We start from the raw sequence: 23,881 nt of genomic DNA, 5'->3' as shown, positions 1-23,881 counted from the left end.
CTTGTTTAGATTTCATCAGTTTTACATAGACTTGTGTGTGTGTGTTTCTATGCAATTTAATCATGTGTTAATTTATGTAACTACCACCCAATTAAGAAACAGAAATGTTCCATCAATACAAAGATATCCCTGGTGTTACCTACCCCTTTATATTCACTTTCCATCTCTCCAACCTTCCTAACCCTTGGCAACCAATAATCTGTTTTCCAGCTCTATAATTTTGTCATTTTGAGGATATTATGTACGTGGAATCGCACAATATATAACCTCTTGAGATTGGCTTTTTTCATGTGGTATAATGTCCAGGAGATCCATCCAAGGTGCTGCCTGTAGTGGTCGTGTCTTCCTTCTGATTGTCGAATAGCATTCCATGGTGTGGATGTAGCACAGTTTGGTTAACCACTTGCCAGTTGAAGGATGTTTGGGCTTTTTCCAGTTTTTGGCTATGCGAATAAAGCTGCTATGAACATTTATGTACAGGGTTTTACATGAACGTAAGTTTTCATTTCCCTAGGATAGATGCCCAAGAGTGCAGTCATTAAGACATGTAGTAAGCACGTTTAATTTTTTAAGAAACTGCCATACTCTTTTCCAGAGTGGCTGTACTATTTTACATTCCAGCCAGCAATGTGTGAGTGGTCCAGTTCCTCCATCCTCACCAGCATTTGGTGTTAGCACTTTTTTTTGTTCTAGCTATTCTGATAGAGGTGGAGTGATATCTCATTGTAGTTTTAATTTGCGTTTCCCTAGTGACTAACGACATTGAACATCTTTTCATGTGCTTATTTGCCATCTATATATCTCTCCTCCTTTTTTTTTCTTCTCCCCAAAGCCCCCCAGTACATGGTTGTATATAATAGTTGTAGGTCCTTCTGGTTGTTCTGTGTGGGATGCCGCCTCAGCATGGCCTGGTTAGAGATGCCATGTCTGCGCCCAGGATCCACCCTGGTGAAACCCTGGGCCAACGAAGCAGAGCGCGCAAACTCAACCGCTCGGCCATGGGGCGAGCACTCTCCCTCCTCGTTGTTGAAGTGCTTGTTCATGTCTGTCACTCGTTGTCGATATGGCTTGTTTGCTTTGAGAGTTCTTAATATATAGTCTAGATGTGAGTCTTTTGTCAGGTGTGTAGTTTGCAAGTCTTTTCTTCCAATTTTTTGGTTGTCTTCTTATCCTCTTAACAGGGTCTTTGCAGGGCAAAAGTTTTTAATTTTGATGAAGTCCATTTTGTCAATTTTTTTCTTTTATGGATCATGCTTTTGGTGTCAACTCTTCCTAGCCCTAGATCCCAAAGATTTTCTTGTTTTCTTCTTAAAGTTTTACAGTGAATATTTGATGATATAAAAATTTGTTAATTTTTTTAGTTAGAATAATGGTATTGTGTGTGTGTTTTTAAGAGACGTTTTAGAAATAACATATTGAAATATTTACAAATGATGTTTAGGATTTACCTTAAAATAATGTAATACAGGAGGGGGTAAAGTAGGTGGGGTGTAGAAGCAGCAGGGTTGGCCATGTTCCTGTAAGACCTGGATATGTTGACATGAGATCAGTGCTGAAGGTAACCTTGTAGTCTTCTCATTGCAGAGTTAGACTGTACATGCCCTTTCTAATTTGTGAAATGGTTGTGTGTTCAGGGTTTGTCATGGCTAAAATTGTGGTTCTGAGCCCATTTCTGGACCACTTATTTCCCTAAGGTTTGATGTTCTCACCGGCTGTTTCCTTCTCAGCAGAAAAAAAAAATTATAAATTCTTGCACACCGAGGCATTAAAGCCTTGATGGTGGCTTATCCTCAGAATACTGCACTTGGATTTGTAAAGAATAGAGGGTAGAGAATAGGGTGATGATCGCTGATGTGTGCGTCCCCCTACCCTGGGCAGAGCACCCTGCAGATTTAGAGCAGCTTTGGTGGAGCTGATTGTATGACCCACCAGCCATGCCTGTAACTTTTAAAGGGTTTTTCATTAGTATAAAGCGAAATAGCACAAAGCCTGATGAATATTTGATTTTAATGATAAATTAGTAGTTTAATTGTCCATTGATGATGAAAATATGCATGAGAAGTTTGATGAGGTCTGTAAACATGCATTACTTTAAAGATGACTTTCTCTTAAAGCTCGTTTGATGTAGTCATTGTTGGTGGTGGAATTGTGGGGCTTGCCTCTGCCAGAGCCCTCATCCTGCGGCATCCAGCACTTTCCATTGGTGTTCTGGAAAAGGAGAAAGATTTAGGTATGTATGTATGATTGGGTATGTATGTTATCAGTGTTGCTCTTTGAGCTTCACCGGAGCACCTGTTCGTTTCGTCAGTTCTGCATCATTGATGCCTGATGTCGACGGCAGTGTCCGAGTCTGCGTTCTCTAGAAAGCGGAGCTGGGACTAGTACTGGGGTCTAAGTCACTTATTTGAGGGGTTATCTGAGGAGACAGGAGTGAGAGGATGGGGAGAGTCAACTGCAAAGGAGGAGGATGCTTTATCAAGGTTGCTGCTGTGAGCTTCATTCCACCGGGACCTCTGAGGAGCTACCAAATGTTTCCCAAGATTGTGCTCATTTATCCATCAGCTTCTGTCCCTATTGGTTGAAGACTGTCACTAGGGATGTTGAGTTTGCCAAACCACCAAACATTAGAAAAGGCTCTGGGCAGAATGCAGGGAGCTCTTGTGGGCCCTTGAAGTGGTGTGCTGATAGTGAGAGGTGAGTTTGTGCACCGGTTGTAGCTGAAGTCAGAGGTGGGCTGGAGGGATTTCACACGGACTACACTTGGCCGCCAGAGGAAGCTACCAGTGCTCTGACTATAAGAACAAACTTGAGCGGAGTTTAGAATAATGTGATCTCTAATAGCTTCAGCTATAAGTTTGTTGCCCCACTGCCTAGATTTTGTATGAGTCATGTCCTTTTTCTTACCCTGTTTCTCTCGTTCTGTAGCTGTTCACCAGACTGGACACAACAGTGGTGTCATACATAGTGGAATTTATTATAAACCTGAGTCTCTGAAAGCTAGATTATGTGTGCAAGGTGCGGCCCTCATCTATGAGTACTGCAACCAAAAGGGGATTTCCTACAAGCAATGCGGCAAGGTATGGCGTTTTACCAGGGCCTTGACTTATTTATAACTAGCATTTTCTTAGTGATGTTTAATGTTGAATAAAAAAATGCCTGGCTTTTCTTTCTTTGCATCTATGTAATTTGCAAAATCTGGACGTTTCATATAAATGAAATCATGCAATATGTTGTCCTTGTGACTGGCTTCTTTCACTTAGCATAACATTGTCAGGGTTCGTTCGTCTTGTAGCCTGTATTAGTACTTCTGTCCTTTTATATTCCGTTGTAGAGGTATACGGCCTTTTGTTTATCCGTTTATCAGTTTATGGACATTTGGGTTGTTTCCACTTTTTGGCTATTATGAAGATGCTGCTATGATTCATGTACAAGTTTTTGTGTGGGCCTATGTTTTCATTTCTCTCAGGTGCATACCTAGGAGTGGAATTGCTGGGTTACGTGGTAACTCCATGTTTAACGGTTTGAGGACTGCCAGACTGTTTTCCAAAGTGTTCCACTGTTTTACATTCCTACCAGCAGTTAGTGAGGATTCCCACATCTCCACATCCTCGCCAGCGCCTGTTGTTGTCTGTCTCTTTTATTTTTGCCAACCTAGTGGATGTGAAGTGGTGTCTCATTGTGGTTTTGATTTGCATTTCCCTAGGAATTAAGGATATTGAGCATCTTTTCGTATACTCTTTGGCCACTCATTTTTCTTCTTTGGAGAAATATCTATACAAATCTTTTGCCCGTTTAAAAATTGGGTTGTTTGTCATTTTATTGTTGAGTTGTACCTGTTTTTTAATATATTCTGGATATAGTCCCTTATGAACTATATGATATTTACTAAAATACTACTAAGATATTAGAATACTTTTTATCTTTAAAATAGAATAATAGTAATAATGATATTTTAAATGTTGCTAAATATTTTCTCTCATTCTGTAGATTTTCTTTTTTATATTCTTGATGGTGTCCTTTGAAGAACAGAGGCTTTTAATTTTCATGAAGTCTAGTTTATCTTTTTTGTTGTTGTTGCTTGTGATTTTAGTATCCTATCTAAGAAATCATTGCCTAACCTTAGATCATGAAAATTTACTCTATGTTTCTTCTGAGAATTTTATTATAGCCTTATCTCCGACATTTAGATCTATGATCAACCTTTTTGTCCCCCAAGTGAGTAGGTTTAATTCTGAGTGGTACAGAATTCAGGGTAGAATAAAGACTGAAGAGCAGACTTTGGCAAGATTCTGAGCCAGGTTCACTCTGACCTCACACTCAAGTAGAAATGGCTGAATGAGAAGAATTAAAGAGGAGATGGGCCACTGTATGATTTTTTTCTTTTCTACTAAAGTTTATTCTTAAATGTACAACAGGCTCCCAGACAACACTTCATTCTAGCTGCAGGTGGCAACATATGTAATGGCAGGGACTCCAGATGTTTAAACAGGAATGGAGTGGGGGATCACCATCGCCCAGGCACAAGGAACAGCTTACTTCTTGCCCGATTTCTTAATTCCAGCTGTGGCCATGGGGGCCTTCTGCTTGGCCGTTGCTTTCAGCTCCTCGAATTTCTTACGCTCCTCTTTTTGTTCCTGCTCGAGTGCCTTATCGTCCTCATCCATTTCCTTGGCCTGCTGTTTGGGCTGCTTCATCAGCACCTTTGCAGCAGGCCTCCTGCCCCTTCCCCAGACGCTGCTGAGCTCCCCACCCCACCCCCTGCACCCATACCTCCAGCGTATGATCAGTTTTTAATTAATTTTGGTATATGGTGTGAGGGAGGGGTCCAACTTCATTCTTTCGCATGTGGATATCCACTAGTTGAAAAGACTATTCTTTCTACATTGTTTTGGTAACTTTTTTAAAAATCAGTTGAGTATAAATATAAGAGGGTATGTTTAGGATTCTCAGTTCTATTCCTTTGATGTATGTCTGTCCTTACGCCAGTAGCACACTACCTTGATGACTGTAGCTCTGTTATTTTTTGAAATCAGGAAGTGCGAGTCTTCCAACTTTGTTCTTTTTCGAGATTGTTTTGACTATTCTGGGTCCCTTGCATTTCCATATGAATTTTAGGGTCAGTTTGTCAGTTTCTCCAAAAAGGCAGCTGGGAGTTTGATAAAGATTGTGTTGAATCCTTTGATCAATTTGGGGAGTATGGCCATCTTAACAGTATTAAATATTGCAAACCATGAACATAGGATGTCTTTCCATTTGTTTAGATCTTTAATTTCTTTCAGCAATATTTTTTATTTTCCACTGTATAGGTCTTGCACTTCTTTTGTTATGTTTATTCCTTGGTATCTTATTCTTTTTGATGCTTTTGTGAGGGGAATTGTTTTCTCAATTTCATTTTGGATTATTCATTGCTAATGTAGAGAATATGATTGATTTTTGTGTATTGATCTTTTATCCTGCAACCTTGTTGAACTCATTTGTTAGTCTAATAGTTTTGTGTGTGTGGATTCCTTAGGATTTTCTATATGCAGGATCATCTTGTTTGCAAATAAGATAGTTTTACTTCTTTTTCAATTTGAATGCCTTTTCTATTTTTTTCTTGCCTAGTTTCCCTGGGTAGAAACTCCAATACAGTGCTGAATAGAACTGAAATTGGACATCCTTGTGTTGTTCCTGATTTCAGGGCAAAAGCATTCAATCTTTCACTGTTAAGTGTGATGATAGCTGTGGGGTTTTTGTAGATGCCCTTTATCAGATTGAGGAAGTTCCTTTCTATTCCTAGTTTGTTGAGTGTTTTTTATTATGAAAGGGTGTTGGGTTTTCTCAGATGCCTTTTTTGCTGGTATTCAGGCAATCATGTGGTTTTTGTCCTTCATTCTATTAATATGGTGTATTACATTAACTGACTTTTGGATGTTAAATTGGTCTTGCAATCCTACGATAAATCTCACTTGGTCATGGTATATAATCCTTTTTATATGTTGCTGCTTTCAATATACTGGTATATTGTTCAGGATTTTTGTATTGATTCATATTGCATCAAATTCATGAGGGACATTGGTCTGCAGTTTTATTTTCTTTCCATGATTTTGTCTGGTTTGGGTATCAGGCTAATACTGGCCTCATAGAATTAGTTAGGAAGTTTTCCCTTCTCTTCTGTTTTCTGGAAGAGTTTATGAAGAATTGGTAATAATTCTTCTTTAACCATTTGGTGGCGTTCATGAGTAAAGCTCTTGGGCCTGAGCTTTTCTTTGTGGGAAAGTTTAAAGTTAACTAATTCAGTCTCTTTACTTGTTACAGGTTTGTTCAGATTTTCTTTTTCTTCTTGAGTCAGTCTTAGAAGTCTGTGTCTTTCTAAGAATTTGTCCGTTTCATATAGGTTATCTACTTTGTTGTCAAACAGTGTTCATAATATGCCCTTTTAAGGATTCTCCATGTAATTTTTAAAAATAAGAGTTCATTGGCACCATTAAAGATGTTATGAAAATTTTTTTTAAATGATGTGGGAAAGTGGTCCTGACATAGTGTTAAGTGAAACAACCAAGATATAATACTGTATTTATAGTTTTTATGATTGAGTTATGAGTTTCTTTGTTTTTTTGTTTTTATCCTTTAAGCCAAAGGAACCAGCCAACATCCACTGAACACCTTTGAGAAACATACCAGGCCCCATGCCTGCCCATAGGATGATTTTGAGCTCTGTAGAGCCTACTTCATTCTGGAGCCCTGAACACTACTTCACATTCCCTCTTCAGATCAGATCACATCATTGCTTTTAACCCATCTCAGCTCAGCTCCAGGTATTAATGTACAGATTGCTGCTTCCAGGCCACGGTGGCGTCACTGTGACTTAATGCCTGATTTTACAGTTTTTCTGGTTCAGTCACTTATTTGAACTTTTGAAGGTCTGTCCCTCTCCCACTTCTTCTTTTTTTTTTTTCCAAGTTTAAAGTCCTTTTATTTATTTTTTATTGAGGTATAATTGACATACAACATTATATTAGTTTCAGCTGTACAACATAATCAATATTTGTGTATGTTGCAAAATGATCACCAGAATAAGTCTAGTTAGTATCTATCGCCACACATAGTTACAAAAAAATTTTTTGTTTCTGGTGATGAGAACTTTTAAGACCTGTTCTCTTAGCAACTTTCAAATATGCAATACAGTATTATTAGCTACAGTTACCATGCTGTAATTACCTCCCCAGGACTTATTTATTTTATAAAAGTTTGTAGAGAGTTCTTTATGTATTCTGGATACTAGATCCTTATCAGCTGTATGATTTGCAAATATGTTCTTCCGTTCTGTGGGTGGTCTTTATACTTTCTTGATAGTATCCTTTGATTCCACTTCTATTTTTAAGATTAATTCTTTGTTCATTTAAGTAATCTTTACACAATGACTAAAAGCATTTCCTCATGGAGTTCTGTTGACTCCTCGCTATGAGATGTGGTTTGTGGATTCTGATGTACCTGTGAGTGTCATCTGTGCTTTCCTTTGCTGGCAGCTGTCAAGTAAGGAAGACACTACCTCCAGCAGATACTTTGCTCAGAAATAAATAGAAAAAGAGTCTTGAGTACAGTTGATGAATTTACTGTTTGTTTCCTCTGCAACAGAATGTATTAGTAAATAGTTTGTAATGTACTTTATTCCAGGAAATAAAATGGATAGTTTTGTGTTAGTGAGATCCCATTATACTGAATACTGGCTATCTTTCTGATGCACTGGTATTTCACATTCTCTTATAGAAATAAGGCCATTCTGATTTTCGTGTTTTTGTTTTCTAAATTAAAGACTAAGCAGCCTCTGCTTCTTTCCCCTCTGGACTGAGGGAGCGAGTGGTAGTGATAACACTTGCTTATGGCCACAATACGTGTAGAGACTGTGATGGGAGAAGTGGAAATTGAGGCTGCATCTCACCTTTGGGGAAAATTTGTTTTAGTGCATTTTTCTTAAGATATCTTTTTTTGGTGAAGGAGGAGGAGGAGAATGAGGTCATGAAAAAAGGGAGAAGTAGATACATGAAGAAGAAAACAATTTCTCTCTTTTTCTTGAGGAAGATTTGCCCTGAGCTGACATCTGTGCCAATCTTCCTCTATTTTTTGTTTGTGGGATGCCTACCACAGCTTGGCCTGATGAATGGTGTGGAGGTCCGCAGCTGGGATCTGAACCCGTGAATCCTGGGCTGCTGAAGTGGAGCATGCAAACTTAACCACTGTGCCACTGGGCTGGCCCCTGAAAAAAACAATTTTTAAAAATCAACCCAATTTGAGTGATAGAATGATTTTCTATTTATCTTTCATGGCTGATGATATGTTTAACTCTGTACTTGTTCTTTGTCTTTATTTTTTTAAGCTTATAGTAGCTGTTGAACAAGAAGAAATTCCCAGACTTCAGGCCCTATATGAGAGAGGCCTGCAGAATGGTGTCCAGGGCCTGAGGCTGATCCAGCCAGAGGATATAAAAAAGAAGGAGCCGTATTGCAGGGTAAGTGATTCACTGTAACTCCACGAACGTGCTCACAGGGACGTGTTCATTTAGGGCTCAGGCCTGTGACTTGGAGGCGGAGGGTGAGTTTATAGGAGGCGAGAATTGTAGAAACAGCTAGATGATCCTGTCACAGAAGCAGTGAGGAGACACCACCAGAAGGCATTGCCACAAACTCTGGATACCTGGTTTTTTTCTTCCCCATGAGAAAATGCCGGGTCTGAAGAATATGAGCAAAGATGACAGGAGGTCTGAGATCTTCTGGCATGTTGGGAACCCTGAGCCGTGAGGCGTGGTTGGATTGTAGATGGGCGTGTGGGGAGAGAACGTCGATGGGACTGGAAAGGCAGGACTAGGCCTGCAGGGAGGGACTGATGTTCACGCTAGTAACTCTGAAGTTTATCCATTAGGCATGAGGAGCCACTGAAAATTTTTGAGGAGGGTGCCTACAATTTCTGCTCTGTATTTTAGGGAGATAAGGCTGGAAGGGTGGATCGTAGAGTAGCTTGCTTAAAACATGCTATAGGCAGAAACAGATCTTTCTTTCATTGTGAAAGAGACATGAATAATAATAGAACAGTTTCTCTGCATATCGCCTGTCCTTGATAGCCTTTCAGAGGCTGTCAGTCCAACCCGCATTCCGCTGACTGTTCCAAGGAGTGCCTGTATCTCCTGTACCGCATGCCCCACTATTTTCTTGACATACACAGGAGCTGGACTCTAAGTACTTGGCTTACAGAGCGTGACCTTGAACTCACTGCCAGGCAATGCTTGTCAAAAGCCTGCTTTGGAGAGACAGTATTTGTGCCTGGAGGGTATGTAGACCATTCATTCCTCTGCATCTCTCCAGACCCTCAGAGAGGCACACCTACACTGTAGTGTTTTGCTCTCTCCATCCGACTCCTTGACCCCAAATTACTCTCTTTGAATTGTGCTTTGGTTTTATAGCATCAGCCTGTAGAGAAGGTGGTTGTGTCACTCACTGAGGCTCCTGCTGTAAGGGTGTGGTTGAGGACATTGGTTCACGGTGTTACACAACGTCTCTCTGAGAACCCTCAGGAGAAATTTCTCTCAGACCTCAGTTCCAAGAATATTTTGTTCTTCCTGAGCACAGTTGGCTTGTTTTTATCTTGTGGACACTGTGAGTCATTTAACTGGTTGTGTTGCCCTGTTTGCCTTGGCTGCAAGGAAGCTCAGAGACACATGTGTGCCCCACTCCTGCCAGATACCTAGTGCTTTAAGCATGTGTTTTTGTTTATGTACTAACTTCCTTCTTATCTTTCCACCCTCGTTTTCTGTCTGCCCTGATATTTTGGAACTTTTTATTGAATCATAACTTACAACAGAAATCATAGATGTACAGCTTGATGCCTTTTCATTAAGTGTGACCAGCACTCAGATCAACGACAAAACACGACCAGCCTCCCGGTATTCTCCTCATGCCCCTCCTAGTCACTACCTTTCCCTTAAGGGTAACCACTGTCCTGACTTCTTACATCACAGGCTTTTGAATTTTATGTAAGTGGGTCATATACCATGTGCTCGTTTGTGTCTGGACTTTTTAAAATTTACTATTGTTTATGGAATTCATCCATATCATTGCATATAGTTGTAGTTTGTGTGTTGTCATTGCTGTATGTCTGTTGTATGAAAGTAGCATGATTTTTTCCACTATTGATGGGCATTTGGTTAGTTTCCAATTTGGAGCTATTCTAAATAGTGCTATTGTGAACATTCTAGCACATGTATTTTGGTGAATACATGTACACATTTCTGTTGGGTATATACCTAGAAGGGAAATTACAAAGTCATAATTTATACATATGTTTAGCTTGGCAGGTACTGCCAAAGAGTTTTCCAAACTGTCTCAATTTATAGTCTCATCATCAGTGTATGAGAGTTCCAGTTGCTCCTTATCTTCACCAACGGTTGGTATTGTCTGTTGTTTTCATTTTAGCTATTCTGGTGGGTATATAGTAGTATAATATTATGGTTTTAATTTACATTTCCCTGGTGACTCTTAAAATTGTACGCCTTTTCATTTGTTTACTGGGCATTTGGATATTTTCTTTTGTGAAGTACCTGTTTAAATCCTTTGCCCATTTTTCTGTTGGGTCTAGATATCTGGTAGAATAAGTTCTTCAGTTTTGTTCTTTAACGTTGTCTTGGCTGTTCTTGCATGTTTGCATTTTCATATATATTTTAGAATTAATTTGTTAAACTCCGCAAGATAACCTGTTATGATTTTGATTGAGATTGCATTGAATCTGTAGGTCCGTTTGGAGATAATTTACATCTTTACAATATAGAATATTCTAATTCGTGAACATCGTATATCCCTCCGTTTATCTAGGATCTTTAATTTATTGCAAAAATGTATTATAATTTTCAGTGTAGAGGTCTTATGTCTCTCTTAGATTTATTTCTAGATATTTGATGTTTTTTGATACTCACATAAATAGTCTTTTTTTTTAAGGTTTATTTTCTACTTCTGTTGCAGATATATGGAAATATAATTGATTTTTGACCTTGTATCCATCTTGGTTGTTTTAAATTCACTTATTGATTCTAACAATTTATAAATTCTTTTTGAGTTTCTATGTACAGTCATGTTATCTGCAAGTAATAACTATTTTATTTCTTCCTTTCCCATCCATATACTTGACAGGCTCAATGTTTAATGCTAGTATATGTTGTTTTCTATGTGTTTCTTGTTCGTTTGTCTGTTTTTACAAGCTAACGACAGATAGAACACAAGACAGATAGGAATGGATTTTTTCCCTTAAGTTATCTTTAGTTGTACAGTTAAAGTTGAGTCACAATATATGATTTTCTTAATTAAAGTTCCCAAGAGGCTGATAGTACTTGGGAATCCAAATAGTGTCGAATGAGTTCTTCCTGCAGAGAAGGTCATAGCGTCTTCAGCTCCAGCGGACTCAGCTTTCCCGTCCCCAGGACTCAGTCCAAATGATCAAAGTGTCTTGCTTGTGGGTTACACTGGGTCTTCTCCTCCGTTTTCCTCTGTCCATATGGTCTTTGTCTCTCTGAGATGGGGAAGGAATGACTGATTCTTTAAAAAGAAGACACACTCATTGAATATCTCATTTTGGCTGTTTCTGTCAGGCTTTGGGCAGATGGTACATGGTACAAGCCAGGGCTGGCAAACTATGACCTGTGGGCCAAATCCTGCCTGCCACCTGTTTTTATGGCCTCTGAGCTAAGAGTAATTTTCACATTTTTAAATGGTTAAAAAAATTAAAAAAAGAATAATATTTTATGACAGATGAAAATTACATGAAATTCCAATTTCAGTGTCCATAAATAAAGTCTTATTGGAATACAAGCACGCTCATTCATTTATGTATTGTCTATGGCTGCCTTTGCACCAAACAGCCAAGTGGAGTAGTTGCAACAGAGGTCATAAGTCTCACATAGACAAAAATATTTACTGTCTTTACAGAAAAAATTGCCAACCCCTGATCTTAATTGTAGGGAGCCGTATAAGGATTTGAACAGGAGAATGACATGCACAATGTGCTAATTTAGCAAAGTTAATCAAGTTATGGTATGTAGAATAGCATTGGATATAGAAGAGAGGGGAGTCTTGAGGTAGGAGGCCAAAGCCATTTATAGTTATTTTTGAAAGGCAGCTGTGCTCACCACCAATGCCACTTATTTATAGTCATTTTTAGAATGTCTGATTTCTGTCCAATACTCTTGTGTATCATAGGTCAGCAATTCCCAGACTTCAGGGAATTTTGACATATTATTTTACCTATTTATTATTTGACATATTTTTTTAACGTATAACTTTATTTTACGTCACTGTATCATCTCTTTTTTTTCATAAACTGGAGATTTACGTAAGGTGAGCAGCAGCACGTGGTGGCTGGGAAGGCAGGCAGACGTAAGTTCAAACCTCACATCTGCCTCTTCGCCAGCTGTGGGCCTGGAGTGGGCTGTTTTCTAAGCTTCAGGCTCCTCATTTGTAAAACAGCTGTTGCCCTGAGAATTAAGTAAAATAATATGTGTCAAGCATCCAGCATGTGTTAATCTTCAGGAGTGGTAGATATTATGATGTGCTTGTTTAAGTGATTCTGGTGAATTCAAACTGGTTTTGTTTGAAATACTTGGGGACTTTTCATGCTATCTGTTAAGATAATTAGGGATGCTTAGTTAGTGTGTTCTTTTCCCCTGGTTTATATTTCCCACTTTCCTGATGATTTGCTTGTAGCTCGTTATTTTATTGTGTTTATTTCCTTTAACCATACCAATTCCTCTGTAGAGTAAAAAGGCTATTTAAAAACATTGTAGAGAGAGCCTGGGATAGTTTAAAAACACAGTTGTGAATAACCCAAATAAGAGCTTGTCTTAGTTTGGGCTGCTATAACAAAGTACCATAGACTAGGTAGCTTATAAATGACAGAATTTATTTCTCACAGTTCTGGGAGCTGGAAGCCTGAGATCAAGGCTCTGGCAGAGATGACATCTGGTGAGGGCCCACTTGCTGGTTGACGGACGCCCATCTCGCTGTGACCTCACGTGGCAGAAGGGGTGAGGGAGCTCTCTGGGGCCTCTCTTATAAGGGCACCACTCCCATTCCTGGGGGCTCCACCCTCGCATCCTAATCAAATGCTCCCAAATGCCCCACCCTCTAATGCCATCGTGTTGGGGCTTAAGTTTCAACATGTGAATTTTGGGGAACACAACATTCAGTCTATAGCAGAGCTCGTCCTTTAGACTGATGCCATACTTCAAGGAAAAAAAAATACTAGTATTAAAATTAAGAGAATAGGGGCCTGTACATATGTCGGGGCAGGACGTATATGGGAAATCTCTATACCTTCTGCTCAATTTTTCTGTGAACCTAAAACTGCTCTAAAAGATCAAATCCTTAAAAAAATGAACAGATTTAACTCACGTCCCCCCTTATCTGTACAGTGCTTTACAGAAACTGTTGAGTGCTTCCTGAAAGCCTGCTGCTGTTTTATAGCTTTATGTGATTTCGATAGAATTTAGTTGTGAAACTAAGATGTCAAAATCTCACTGATCTGTTCCTGTTGACTAATACGCTGCCAATTGAGAATGGAGCAATTTATAACCTCCTTCAAAAGGGCATGCTAATTTTTAACATGTTTCTATTTTTATTTGCTAAAGAAAAGCTCTTTCAAACTTTAAAGTTGGTGTCAAAAAAAGAAAGAAAAGGACATGTGCGCCCCTGACCCCACTGTAGATTTGGTCGTGATCTAAAAACAATATTGACTGTGGAGTTTGGAAAACAGGATTGTTGGCTTCGTGGTAGTGCTGGAATTTGGGTAATTTGGAAGATTCCAGCTAATCAACTGGAAAACAGTCATTGTCTGTTATGAATCCTTGTGAGGGGCTTTAAAGATAGAAAAAATAAGAACAGGATCCATATTCTTTATATCATGCTTTACTGTTCAACACCCTCAGCTTTTCACACATCATAAAGGTTAAGGATGAGTCTGGATATTGTTCTGTGCACCTGACTCTGATTCTTACGGATCTTGAAATGAGGTAGATGAGATATGTGGACATAGATAATCGAATTACATACCTGCACTACTTTGTGTCTAGTAAATGAAGAAGCTAGTTAAGTTACTTTCCCAAGGTCACAGTGCTCCTAAAGAGTCCTCAGCCCCCAGATCTGACTCAGAACTGGTACGTTTTTCTGTTCAGTTTGACGACCATTTTCTTCTTTACTGTGTGCCAGACATTGTGTTAGGCACTGCAGGTATGAAGGTGAGTGAGACATGGTCGTCAGCTTGAAGGGAGTTAGAGCATGGCAGAAGACAGGATTTTAGTACAGTGATAAGTATTCTGATAGCACTGGTGCCAGTGTAAGGGAGAGCTTTTAGTTTAGTCCAGGAGCTTAGGAGACCCTTCTCAGAGGTGAACCCCCACTTGAAAGATGAATAAGTACTGTAACTTAGAAAGGAGGTATACCTTGCGTTTCTCTGAGGCCTCTGCAGAGGTGATCTACTATATATAATGCCACATTGTAATTATCAATGCCTAGATGTATTTAGGGATGGCAGTATATAGTGGAAAATATAGTCTGGTTATTTCATAAAAGTGTCTTGAGTAAATTCCTCCCTTTTCACCCAACCTCACCACCACTACCAAGAGTGGTGGGCAAAATTTCCATGGTACAAGGTCAATTCTGTTTCTTTCAGGCCCTCCAGAAAGAAAAAGTTTATCAGAGCAGCTCTAAAGGGCTTATTGGACCAGATCCCTTTAAGAAGGAAATTAAGTACCCCACAGGGGAGCATCTTGGAACATTTTAAACTGCCTCTTTAAACTTAGGCTTGGGAGGAGAGCTTTTTTTTTTTTTTGAGGAAGATTAGCCCTGAGCTAACATCTGCCAATCCTCCTCTTTTTCCTGAGGAAGACTGACCCTGAGCTAACATCCATGCCCATCTTCCTCTACTTTATACGTGGGACGCCTACCACAGCATGGCCTTTGCCAAGTGGTGCCATGTCTGCACCCAGGATCTGAACCAGCGAACCCCAGGCCGCCGAGAAGCGGAATGTGTGAACCTAACCGCTGAGCCGCCGGGCCGGCCCCAGAGCTCTTGACAGCTCTCTCTCTGGGCTGATCCTGACTGCTTCCTCTGACCTTGGCTGTGCTCATCTGCCTGCCTTCTCTTTTCACTATTGGTCAACCACATGTTCATGTGTTCCCTACACTCCCGACTGACTTCCAGCTCCCAGCTTTCCCTGTCCTGCTTGCTGGTTCTCCAGCCCCCTGACCTCACGTGACCTCAGATTTCAAGCTCTGGCCTGCTCACCTGGACAGTGCATGCCCCGTCTGCTGGGGGACAGACACAGCCAGCCTGTCCACCAGCCCTGTGCTGCGCCAGCACTGGATGGCTTGGCAGCAGTGACTCGCTCCGCCTTCCCCCGACACACACATGTAGGTGGGGCACACAGCATCTCAGGAGGATGGTCAAAGCCAAGAGTGGAAAGGGTCAGAAAAGAAGGGAGACCTTTTAGGGAAGGTCTAGAGGGGAAACTCTAGTGTGTTTAAAGACAGTCCTCAAAAGCCCATTCATTCAGTAAATATCTGAGTGCCTTCTGCACGTCAGGCATTGCGCTGGGCTACAGGAGTGTAAGATGAATAAGGAGGATATTTGGGATTCCAAAAAACTATTGATGTGAAGCACATTTACAGCACATGTTATCCCTCTGTTGTCATACTGGCCACATAGTTTTATGCTAGTAAGCACATTTTTGTGACTAAACTCTTGGTCTTATCCTAAGTTAGCTTCCAAGGTTATTGTACCCAAGGTACCATTTATAGGTTGAAGTGGAATCATACCTATTGACCTGTGGATTTAGGGATTGCCAGGCAATATAAGGTCTCATGTAAAATCTTTCTGATATCTGCTGTACTGAAACAGAAGGAATGATTTCCCATCCTTGGCAAATGCTCTCATGTTCTGGAAGCAAGACTGTCGGGAGAATGATGAAGTTTGCCAAATGTCACTTTCAGTCTGTGCGGAGAGACCTCTGGCTGTTTGTGAGCCTTCCCCCTTAGTGTGACCTGGCCTTTTGGAAGCCTTGATCAGGGACAGGTGGCAAAGTCAAAAGCTTTTAACGGGGCCGGCCCGGTGGTGCAGCACTTAAGTGTGCACGTTCTGCTTCGGTGGCCTGGGGTTCGCTGGTTCTGATCCCGGGTGTGGACATGGCACCGCTTGGCAAGCCATGCTGTGGCAGGCATCCCACAGATAAAGTAGAGGAAGGTGGGCACAGATGTAAAGAGGAGGATTGGCAGTAGTTAGCTCAGGGCTAATCTTCCTCAAAAAAAAAAAAAAAACGCTTTTAAGGACCAAGCAGGTAAATGTATTGGAGTAGGCATGGGCAGTGAATACAAGATTGAGATATTTAAAATAATATTATCAGGGGGCTGGCCCCGTGGACAAGTGGTTAAGTTCGCACGCTCTGCTTTGGCGGCCCAGGGTTTCGCTGGTTGGGATCCTGGGCGCGGACATGGCACTGCTTGTCAGACCATGCTGAGGCGGCGTCCCACACAGCACAACTAGAGACCCTCACAACTAGAATATACAACTATGTAGTGGGGGGCTTTGGGGAGAATAAAATAAAAAAAAAAAAAAGATTGGGAACACGTTAGCTCAGGTGCCAATCTTTAAAAACCTAAATAAAATAAAGTGATATTATTGGATATTATTTGAAAACTGCAACAGCAGAGCTGTGCTGGCCAAACAAGAGGACGGCAGTGCTTACCAGCCACACTCGGCTTCTGGGCTTTCGTCGTCCTGGGGACCAGGCTGCCCTCTCAGGGTGAATGGATTGGGAGAGCTGACGTACTCGTGTCCACAGTCAGGCAGCAGAAAATGCTGGTGTTACCAGGGATTCACCAAAATGTAGTCTATACTTGGTGTGTGAAATTCTGCTCTTATCCTTTTCTTCATAATTAGAAAAGACCAATGCACATTCAACATTTGTTCCAAAACATTAAATAAGTATAGTTGTAGATCATTCATCTATAGAGTTTGATCATGTCTTGAGTGGCAAAAAACAACACAACTACAAAAAACCCAGGCTGTTAATTTCTCACGTCACCTGAAGAGAAACTGTGAATCAGCCACATGAAGTCTCCCTTCAGCGTTTGTGGACTTGAAGACAGGGTCTGCAGCAAACCACATCAGCGCTCTGCAAACCTTGGGAGCAACTCTGCATTCCCACTGAGTGTGCAGAAGTGATAAACTACTGGGGAAATCTCAGTGGGGTTATTGAAAACTGAATTGTTTGGTGAGACAGAAGGCAACTCAGAATCAGATATGAGTCAGAATCAGATATGGTGAGGGATGAACAAAACTGAAACACCCGTTGTGGCAGCAGGAAGAGCCTGGCAAAGTGAACTCCTCTAAGGAGGAGAATTGCTTCCTGATTATAGAGATTTTCTTGATTAGCTAGTAGTATTTCTTCTATCTGCTAGACATGTTAATATATGTACTCATCATCAAATTTAGGCACTGAACAGAACAAGCTTTTATTTTATTTTTTTAAGATTATCAAATTTTTGCCAAGAAACGATAATGCATGTTATCCATCAAAATAAACAGTAAAAAAATTCAGCCAAAAATAAAATTTGTTGAACAACCTATCAGTGATTTTTAATTGTATTGCCTTGACTTTTCCACACTCCTGTCCCAGGGTCTAATGGCTATTGACTGCCCATATACTGGCATTGTGGACTATCGGCAGGTGGCCTTGTCGTTTGCCCAGGATTTCCAAGAAGCAGGTGGCTCTGTCTTGACCAATTTTGAAGTAAAAGAGATTGAAAAGGCTAAAGAGAGTCCTTCAAGAAGTAAAGATGGTAAGCCACCCTCGTCTTTTCTTTTGAATACATGTGTTGACTTCTGAACCATCTGGGGACTGTTTTTGGCTGGGTAGCCCTGGCGGGAGGGACGCCAGGAGCTAGGCTAGAGTGGGACGCCGAGCTGGTGCAGGTGCAGAAGGGACCGGGGAGACCGGGCGACGGAGGACTGGGACTTGTAGAGAGTCTTGTGCTGATGGAGCTAGGCCCGAGCGCTAAGACCTGAACTGACGGGGTAGCCCCAGACCCTTCCCTCTCCTGCCCGAGCGCTAAGACCTGAACTGATGGGGTAGCCCCAGACCCTTCCCTCTCCTGCAGGTTAGAGTCAGCATCCCTTGGGGATGCTCGTTAAAAACACAGATTTTGGCATCACACAGTCTTACTGAAACAGACTGTCTGGGGATAGGACACGGCTCAGCCATTCTGAACACACCCTACCCCTGCATTGTAGACTGCACTTAGAGTTTGTTTTGTTTTGCTTTGGGGACAGTTTTTGTTTGTTTGTTTGTTTGTTTTAAACCAAATGAATTATTTTGTTACCCTTGAATTTGCTGTTGGGAAATTTGAGGAGAAAAAAGGTAGTGCTTGGTTCATTCTTCTTGATAGATTTTTAAGGTGATCTGGGCCATCTGAATCATTCTCCCAATGTCCTTTGAAAATTCTGAGATGATGACAAATTGTTAAATTATTATGATTGTTATAGGTAGGTAGCTTAATCAACCAAATTATGAGGCAAGTAGATCCTATTCTTTACCTGCTGTACACATGCTGTATAAGACTTGGAGATCCAATGTGTCTGATCAGGAACTAATTTTATAAATAGTCAGTTTGTTATTGGAAATGTTGCGTGGTGATAACTCTTGCTTCTCCACAGCAACTAGAATCTGCAAGGACTCAGGGAACCAGCACCTGGATAGGCGTCACAGCATCAGTGCTGCAAGAGAATGTACACTGATTCAGGACCCATTTTACAGCATAGCTTCTAGGATTGTAGTTGAGAGGAAAGCTGGGGCTGCCTGGTTGAGCTGAGGTTGGGATGATTTATAAGCATAGATTAAATGAATTAAAATGAAATAAGCTAAAAACATGCCAGAGTTTCATGTATTGTCAAATATGAGCTAGCTTAATCTTGTTACTTAGCAAAAAGCTTCAGGATGAAAAGTGGGAGGCAGTCATGGTTATGACTGAAGAAAATTGCTTAAATTTGTTTCTCGTATAATATTTCAAGTAACGCAGGCTTTCTTTTACTAAAAATAAATCTTTAATTCTTTTTTTTTTTTAGGGGTGACATATCCAATTGTTATAAGGAATACAAAGGTAAAAATTCTTAAGCAAAACTGCCTTCATCTACTTTATCTACTTTCACCCCCTCTCGTTTCTTAAAAACCACAGTGCTTAATAACCACAGTGCTGTATTTTATGTTATTGGATGAAATTTGTCTAAGGTAAAAGTTATTCTGAAAGAAATTCTCTGAGAGCAATGTAATAGCGTTCGTTCTAAGGGTTTCAGCTTGGAAATGTCTTCATAAAGTGATTGTGCCAGCAAAGAACAGGATTATAAGCACTCAGAGTGTTTAACTTCAAGGCAAAACTGGTAGACACTTTATTGCTCTGCCTTCTGCTCTCCATTGACTTATTAGCTCTCTACTAAGGAGAAGACGTTGGGGGACATGTTGTGCAGAGCGAGATGGACTGCTTTCCTTCACTCCACATGGTCTAAAACAAGCGCCGTGGGATGGCATGGAAGCGTTGCATTTGCTGTGTGTTCACTGAATGATCAGAGTTAGTCAGGAGAGCAGAATCATTAGCATTGTAGGATTTATTATGGGAATTAGGCCTTACACAATTATGCAAGGATCTGAGGAAGCAAAAGGCAGAAGGGGAGTTGGTATATCGGAGGCATCTCCAGCCAGTCTGAGGAGCCCAGTGTGTCCAGCTGCTGCAGTGGGGCTGCAAACGGGAAGCTCGTCTGAGGAGGAGAAGATCTGGTGGGGCTCCTGCCCCGGTGTCTACACCCATGCAGTGGGCTGGGGCGCTGCTTGGTCAGTGGTCAGTAGTTGGGAAGAGGAGCTGGAAATGGAGCTATGATTCACGTGGCAGTGGGTGTTTGTCACACAGTCGACAGGAATGACCTTCAGAGCAGAGCGGCTGCTGCTGCACTTCTGCCTGCCGTATCGTGTGCCGTTCCTGTTGGGTCGACTTTGGGTTGGGACCATATAGGGAAGGGCATTCTGTCAAGCATAGTTCCCAGCTTACGCACCTCGATGCAGTGTAAACCCACGGTGCATCCCTGTTCAGCTGACATCCATTTGCACCCACAGTAGTAACTACATTTAGCTTCCAGGTAAAGATGGTAGTAAAATTACACTTCCACCTACAAGGTGCAGCTGTCTTTCGCACCACTGAAGGCATGCTGATTCTCCAAAAAGATACGCAGTCCACTTCACCCATCTTTGGGTGATGTTCATTTCTTTTCTAGCTGAGTCACGCTCCCCTTTGAGATCCTGTAACTTACATGCTGAGATGTAAGGTCACCCGCGGCTGTAGCATCTCCTGTTAGACAGTAGTTCTCAGCTGGAGGCGATTTTACCCCCGGGAGACGTTTGGCAATGTCTGGAGACGTTTTTGGTTGTCGCAACTGGTGGAGGGGGACAGTGCTACTGGCATTTAGTGAGTAGAGACCAGGGATGCTATTGAATATCCTACAATGTGTGGGACAGGCCCCCATAAGAAAAAGAGGTCTGGCCCCAAATGCCAGTAGTACTGAAGTTGAGAAACCGTTGTGTTGGATCATGGGGAAATGGAAGAGACGGGTAGATTAGTCTTCTCTGGCCCCCAGCACAGAGCACCACAGGCTGGGGGCTTCAACAACAGAAGCTTATTTTTTCACAGTTCTGGAGGCTAGAAGTCTAAGATCAAGGTATTATTAGGGTTAGTTTCTGGTGAGATCTTTCTTCTTGGCTTGTCGATGGACGCCTTCTTCCTGTGTCCTCGTGTGGCCTTTTCTCTGTGCATGCACATGTGCAGAGAGAACGAGAGAGAGCAATCTCTGGTCTCTTCCTCTTAGAAGAACACCAGTCCTAGCAGATTAGCCTCTGCTCTTGTGACCTCATTTCACCATAATTACCTCCGTAAAGGTCCTGTCTCTGAATGTAGTCACATTGGCAGTTAGGGCTTCAACATACGAATTGGGAGGAGAGGGGATGAGACACAGTTCAGTCTTTAACAGTGAGCATAAAGAAAGAATTGGTAATGTAGAGACATATATTTATTTCAAAGTAAAGAAGAAATTCTCATAACTACTACATTCCTCATTTCTGTCACCAATCATGTGGTCATAGCTAATACTTACAATTTCCTTCTTCCACTACCCATTCCATAGTCCGTTTGCCCATAGCAGGCATCGCTGCTGGCCGTGGTTCCTAGTTTGGTGGGGTAACTCAAACTTTCATTCCTACAGTGTCTGTGCCATTAGCAGCCTTGCCTGTTGGGTTGTGGTGGTTTCTATTAACTTTTATAACAATGTATGGGGATACTAAGAGATACCCCAGGAGATCTGTACTCCAGACATACTCTGCTTTATCATCCCCAAGCCTTCTCTGTGGTAGCAACTCTATTTCTCCTTGAGAGTCGGGATCGCTTATCCCATTCAGTACAGAATCCCCTCTGCCTGTTGATTCACTGGCCTGAGAAACCCAAAGTGGCAAGGTGGGTACTGTCAACTTCTAGCTTAATGGAACCATTGCTTATTCTCTAAAGGAAGCATTTCTCCCTTGGGAACTAAGACTTCCAGAGCCCAAAGTTGTGTGGATAGGAAGCAAAAATTTCACTACTAGATTATTGTAATAGTAAGGAACTCCTCCCATTTCTACCTCTTGATTTCCAGACCTGTGAAACCTGGCTATGAGAGAAACAACACCATATATTAGTCACTGATTGGGAGGGTATAGAGCATCCTAGAAGACATTGCCCTAGCCCTGCAAGGAGTTGCCAGCCTGCTAGTGCTGTTAGTGAATCTTCAAAAGCGCATTCCACTTCCTGTCACCCACTGGCTTTAGGATGATGGGGAAAATGATAAAATCAGTAAATTCCACAGGCGTGAGCCTATTGTTATACTTCATTTGCTGTAAAATAAGCTCAATGATCAGAAGTAATGCTTCTGGGTAAAATACCACAATGGTGAATAAGGCATCCTGTAAGTTCACCGATGGTGGTTTCCGCAGAAGCGTTGTGGGCAGAGAAGACTAATCAATATCTGGAGCAAGTGTCTGTTCCAGTGAGGACTAAGTGCTGCCCTTTTTTTTTGATTGAAGTGGTCCAGGGACCATATCAGTGGCTCTGTTGATCTCTGCTGTTGGCAGATTGAGCATTCAGCAGTGGCTGTAGACAGATCAGCCTTGGTGGGTACGTCTGTGTTGCTGAGCCCATGCATCACCTCCATCCTTGCTGCCATAACCATTTAGCTCATGAAGCCATTGGGTAACAGACAGGGATACCTAGGGAACAAGGCTAATTAAATTAACATCCACAGAGCAGGTCATCTTGTCTCCTCACTGTTAAAACCTCAGCCGAGGTTACTCTTCAGTGAGCATTCATATCAATGAGCATTCATATGGAACTCAAATATCTTCATCCTCTGAGCCTGCTTGGAGAGGTCCATTCACATACCTCTTCTCCAGAGCTCCTCTTCCTGACCACCCGGCCAACCCTTAGTCACATTAGCACATGGAGCAGTGTAGGTCATGCTTGTAGCCGTCCCCCCTCCTAGGGGAGATAACAGCCAGGTATGGAGTTCAAGTTCTCCCCGTGGGAGGATTCTCCTTCACCACAGTCCTGCAGGGCCACTCCCGAGTGGGGCTCTGGCATGTAGTTGTTCACTTTCGAGTGGTGCCAGGATGTTGTGCAGAAGCATTTGTAAACCAGGCCTCTATTTTGTCTTCCTTGGTCAGCTCATCAAAGAGAACTTCCCATGGGGCCACAGGAGCTGGTTGCGAGGGAGGAGGTAATTTAGCAGGAGCAGGGGACATGGGAATTTGAGCCACCTGCCTCTGCAACTTATGTGTGCCTGCAGGATTGTACAACCCTGAGCTTGTATAACCTACTTCCTTTTGATGACAGAGTGCTGCTTATGCACCCACTTTTGTGGCTTGGTGAGTCAGACAACACCCAGTTAATAATGAGTAGTTCACTTGGTAACTTGGTGACCTGGGGTCAAGTGTTGAGTCAAAGCCAGAAACACTTTCTCAAAAGGAGGATAGTGATCCGCAGAGGATGGTATAACTGTCCTCGAGAATCCTAGAGTTCCCTGCTGTGACTCGCCTATAGGGACCTACCAGTCTCTGTAAAACATTGCTGTCTGCCACAGATACTGCAGTTGCCGTCAGATCTGCTGGGTCACGTGGTCCAAGTGGCAGCGCAAACAGGGTCTCCATTCAAAGAAGGATTGAAAGTCTGTTTCTGCCCCTGCCCTCATGCAAGGGACATTTCCACTAGAGTGTGGCATCGTGTGATGGAGGATGTGCAGGGCCTGTGGGCACCAGCGGACACGTATTTCACCCACAGTTACCGTGGTTGTTGCCTTTTATTTTGGCATTTTCCTTTAGTACAGTTACACAATATAATTAAAAATTTTGAGTCAACTTATTGAGTTGAACATCTATGCTTTTATGAGAGGTTAAAAGAAAAGGAATTTTTAAACTTTTGGGGAGAAGATTTGTAAACTAAAGATTTACAGATTGCATATGGAGAAGAAGTCTGTTTTACTTATGAAATAGGAATAGAGATGTATAGTTTATTTTTTTGAAGAAATTTCTGTTTGGGGGCCGACCCCCTGGCTGAGTGGTTAAAGTTCCACGTGCTCCGTTTTGGCAGCCTGGGTTCGCAGGTTCAGATCCCAGGCACGGACCTCCTCCACTCATCAGCCATGCTGTGGCGGCATCCCACATTCAAAATAGAGGCAGACTGGCACAGATGTTAGCTCAGGGCTGGTCTTCCTCAAGCAAAACAAAGAGGAAGATTGGCAACAGATG

General features: G+C 41.8%; 2 protein-coding genes across 7 annotated transcripts in view; one reads left to right on the top strand and one right to left on the bottom strand.

Annotated features, from left to right (window-relative positions):
• Positions 1 to 23,881, top strand: part of L2HGDH (L-2-hydroxyglutarate dehydrogenase) — a 40,242-nt gene that overhangs the window by 1,600 nt on the left and 14,761 nt on the right. For 5 of the 6 annotated variants that reach the window (XM_023624938.2, XM_023624945.2, XM_023624942.2 and 2 more), the window contains exons 2-6: positions 2,115 to 2,230; positions 2,926 to 3,077; positions 8,357 to 8,488; positions 17,690 to 17,852; positions 19,135 to 19,169. In XM_023624938.2, the coding sequence (XP_023480706.1) occupies positions 2,115 to 2,230; positions 2,926 to 3,077; positions 8,357 to 8,488; positions 17,690 to 17,852; positions 19,135 to 19,169 (598 nt within the window). Of the gene's footprint in view, positions 1 to 2,114; positions 2,231 to 2,925; positions 3,078 to 6,614; positions 6,798 to 8,356; positions 8,489 to 17,689; positions 17,853 to 19,134; positions 19,170 to 23,881 lie in introns of all 6 variants that reach the window. The other variant, XM_070242657.1, reaches the window with a different exon arrangement.
• Positions 4,533 to 4,694, bottom strand: LOC111769334 (translation machinery-associated protein 7). The gene has a single exon (XM_023624996.2). It carries the CDS (start codon positions 4,692 to 4,694, stop codon positions 4,533 to 4,535), a length of 162 nt encoding a protein of 53 aa, XP_023480764.1.

This window comes from Equus caballus, chromosome 1, assembly GCF_041296265.1.
Source record: "Equus caballus isolate H_3958 breed thoroughbred chromosome 1, TB-T2T, whole genome shotgun sequence".
Classification (NCBI taxonomy): domain Eukaryota; kingdom Metazoa; phylum Chordata; class Mammalia; order Perissodactyla; family Equidae; genus Equus; species Equus caballus.
The sequence above is the reverse complement of the archived record's forward strand: the minus strand, read 5'-3'. Positions and strand labels throughout refer to the sequence as shown.

Excerpts from the sequence above, each read along its gene's own strand:
- LOC111769334 (XM_023624996.2), bottom strand. The coding sequence starts at position 4,694 with ATGAAGCAGCCCAAACAGCAGGCCAAGGAAATGGATGAGGACGATAAG.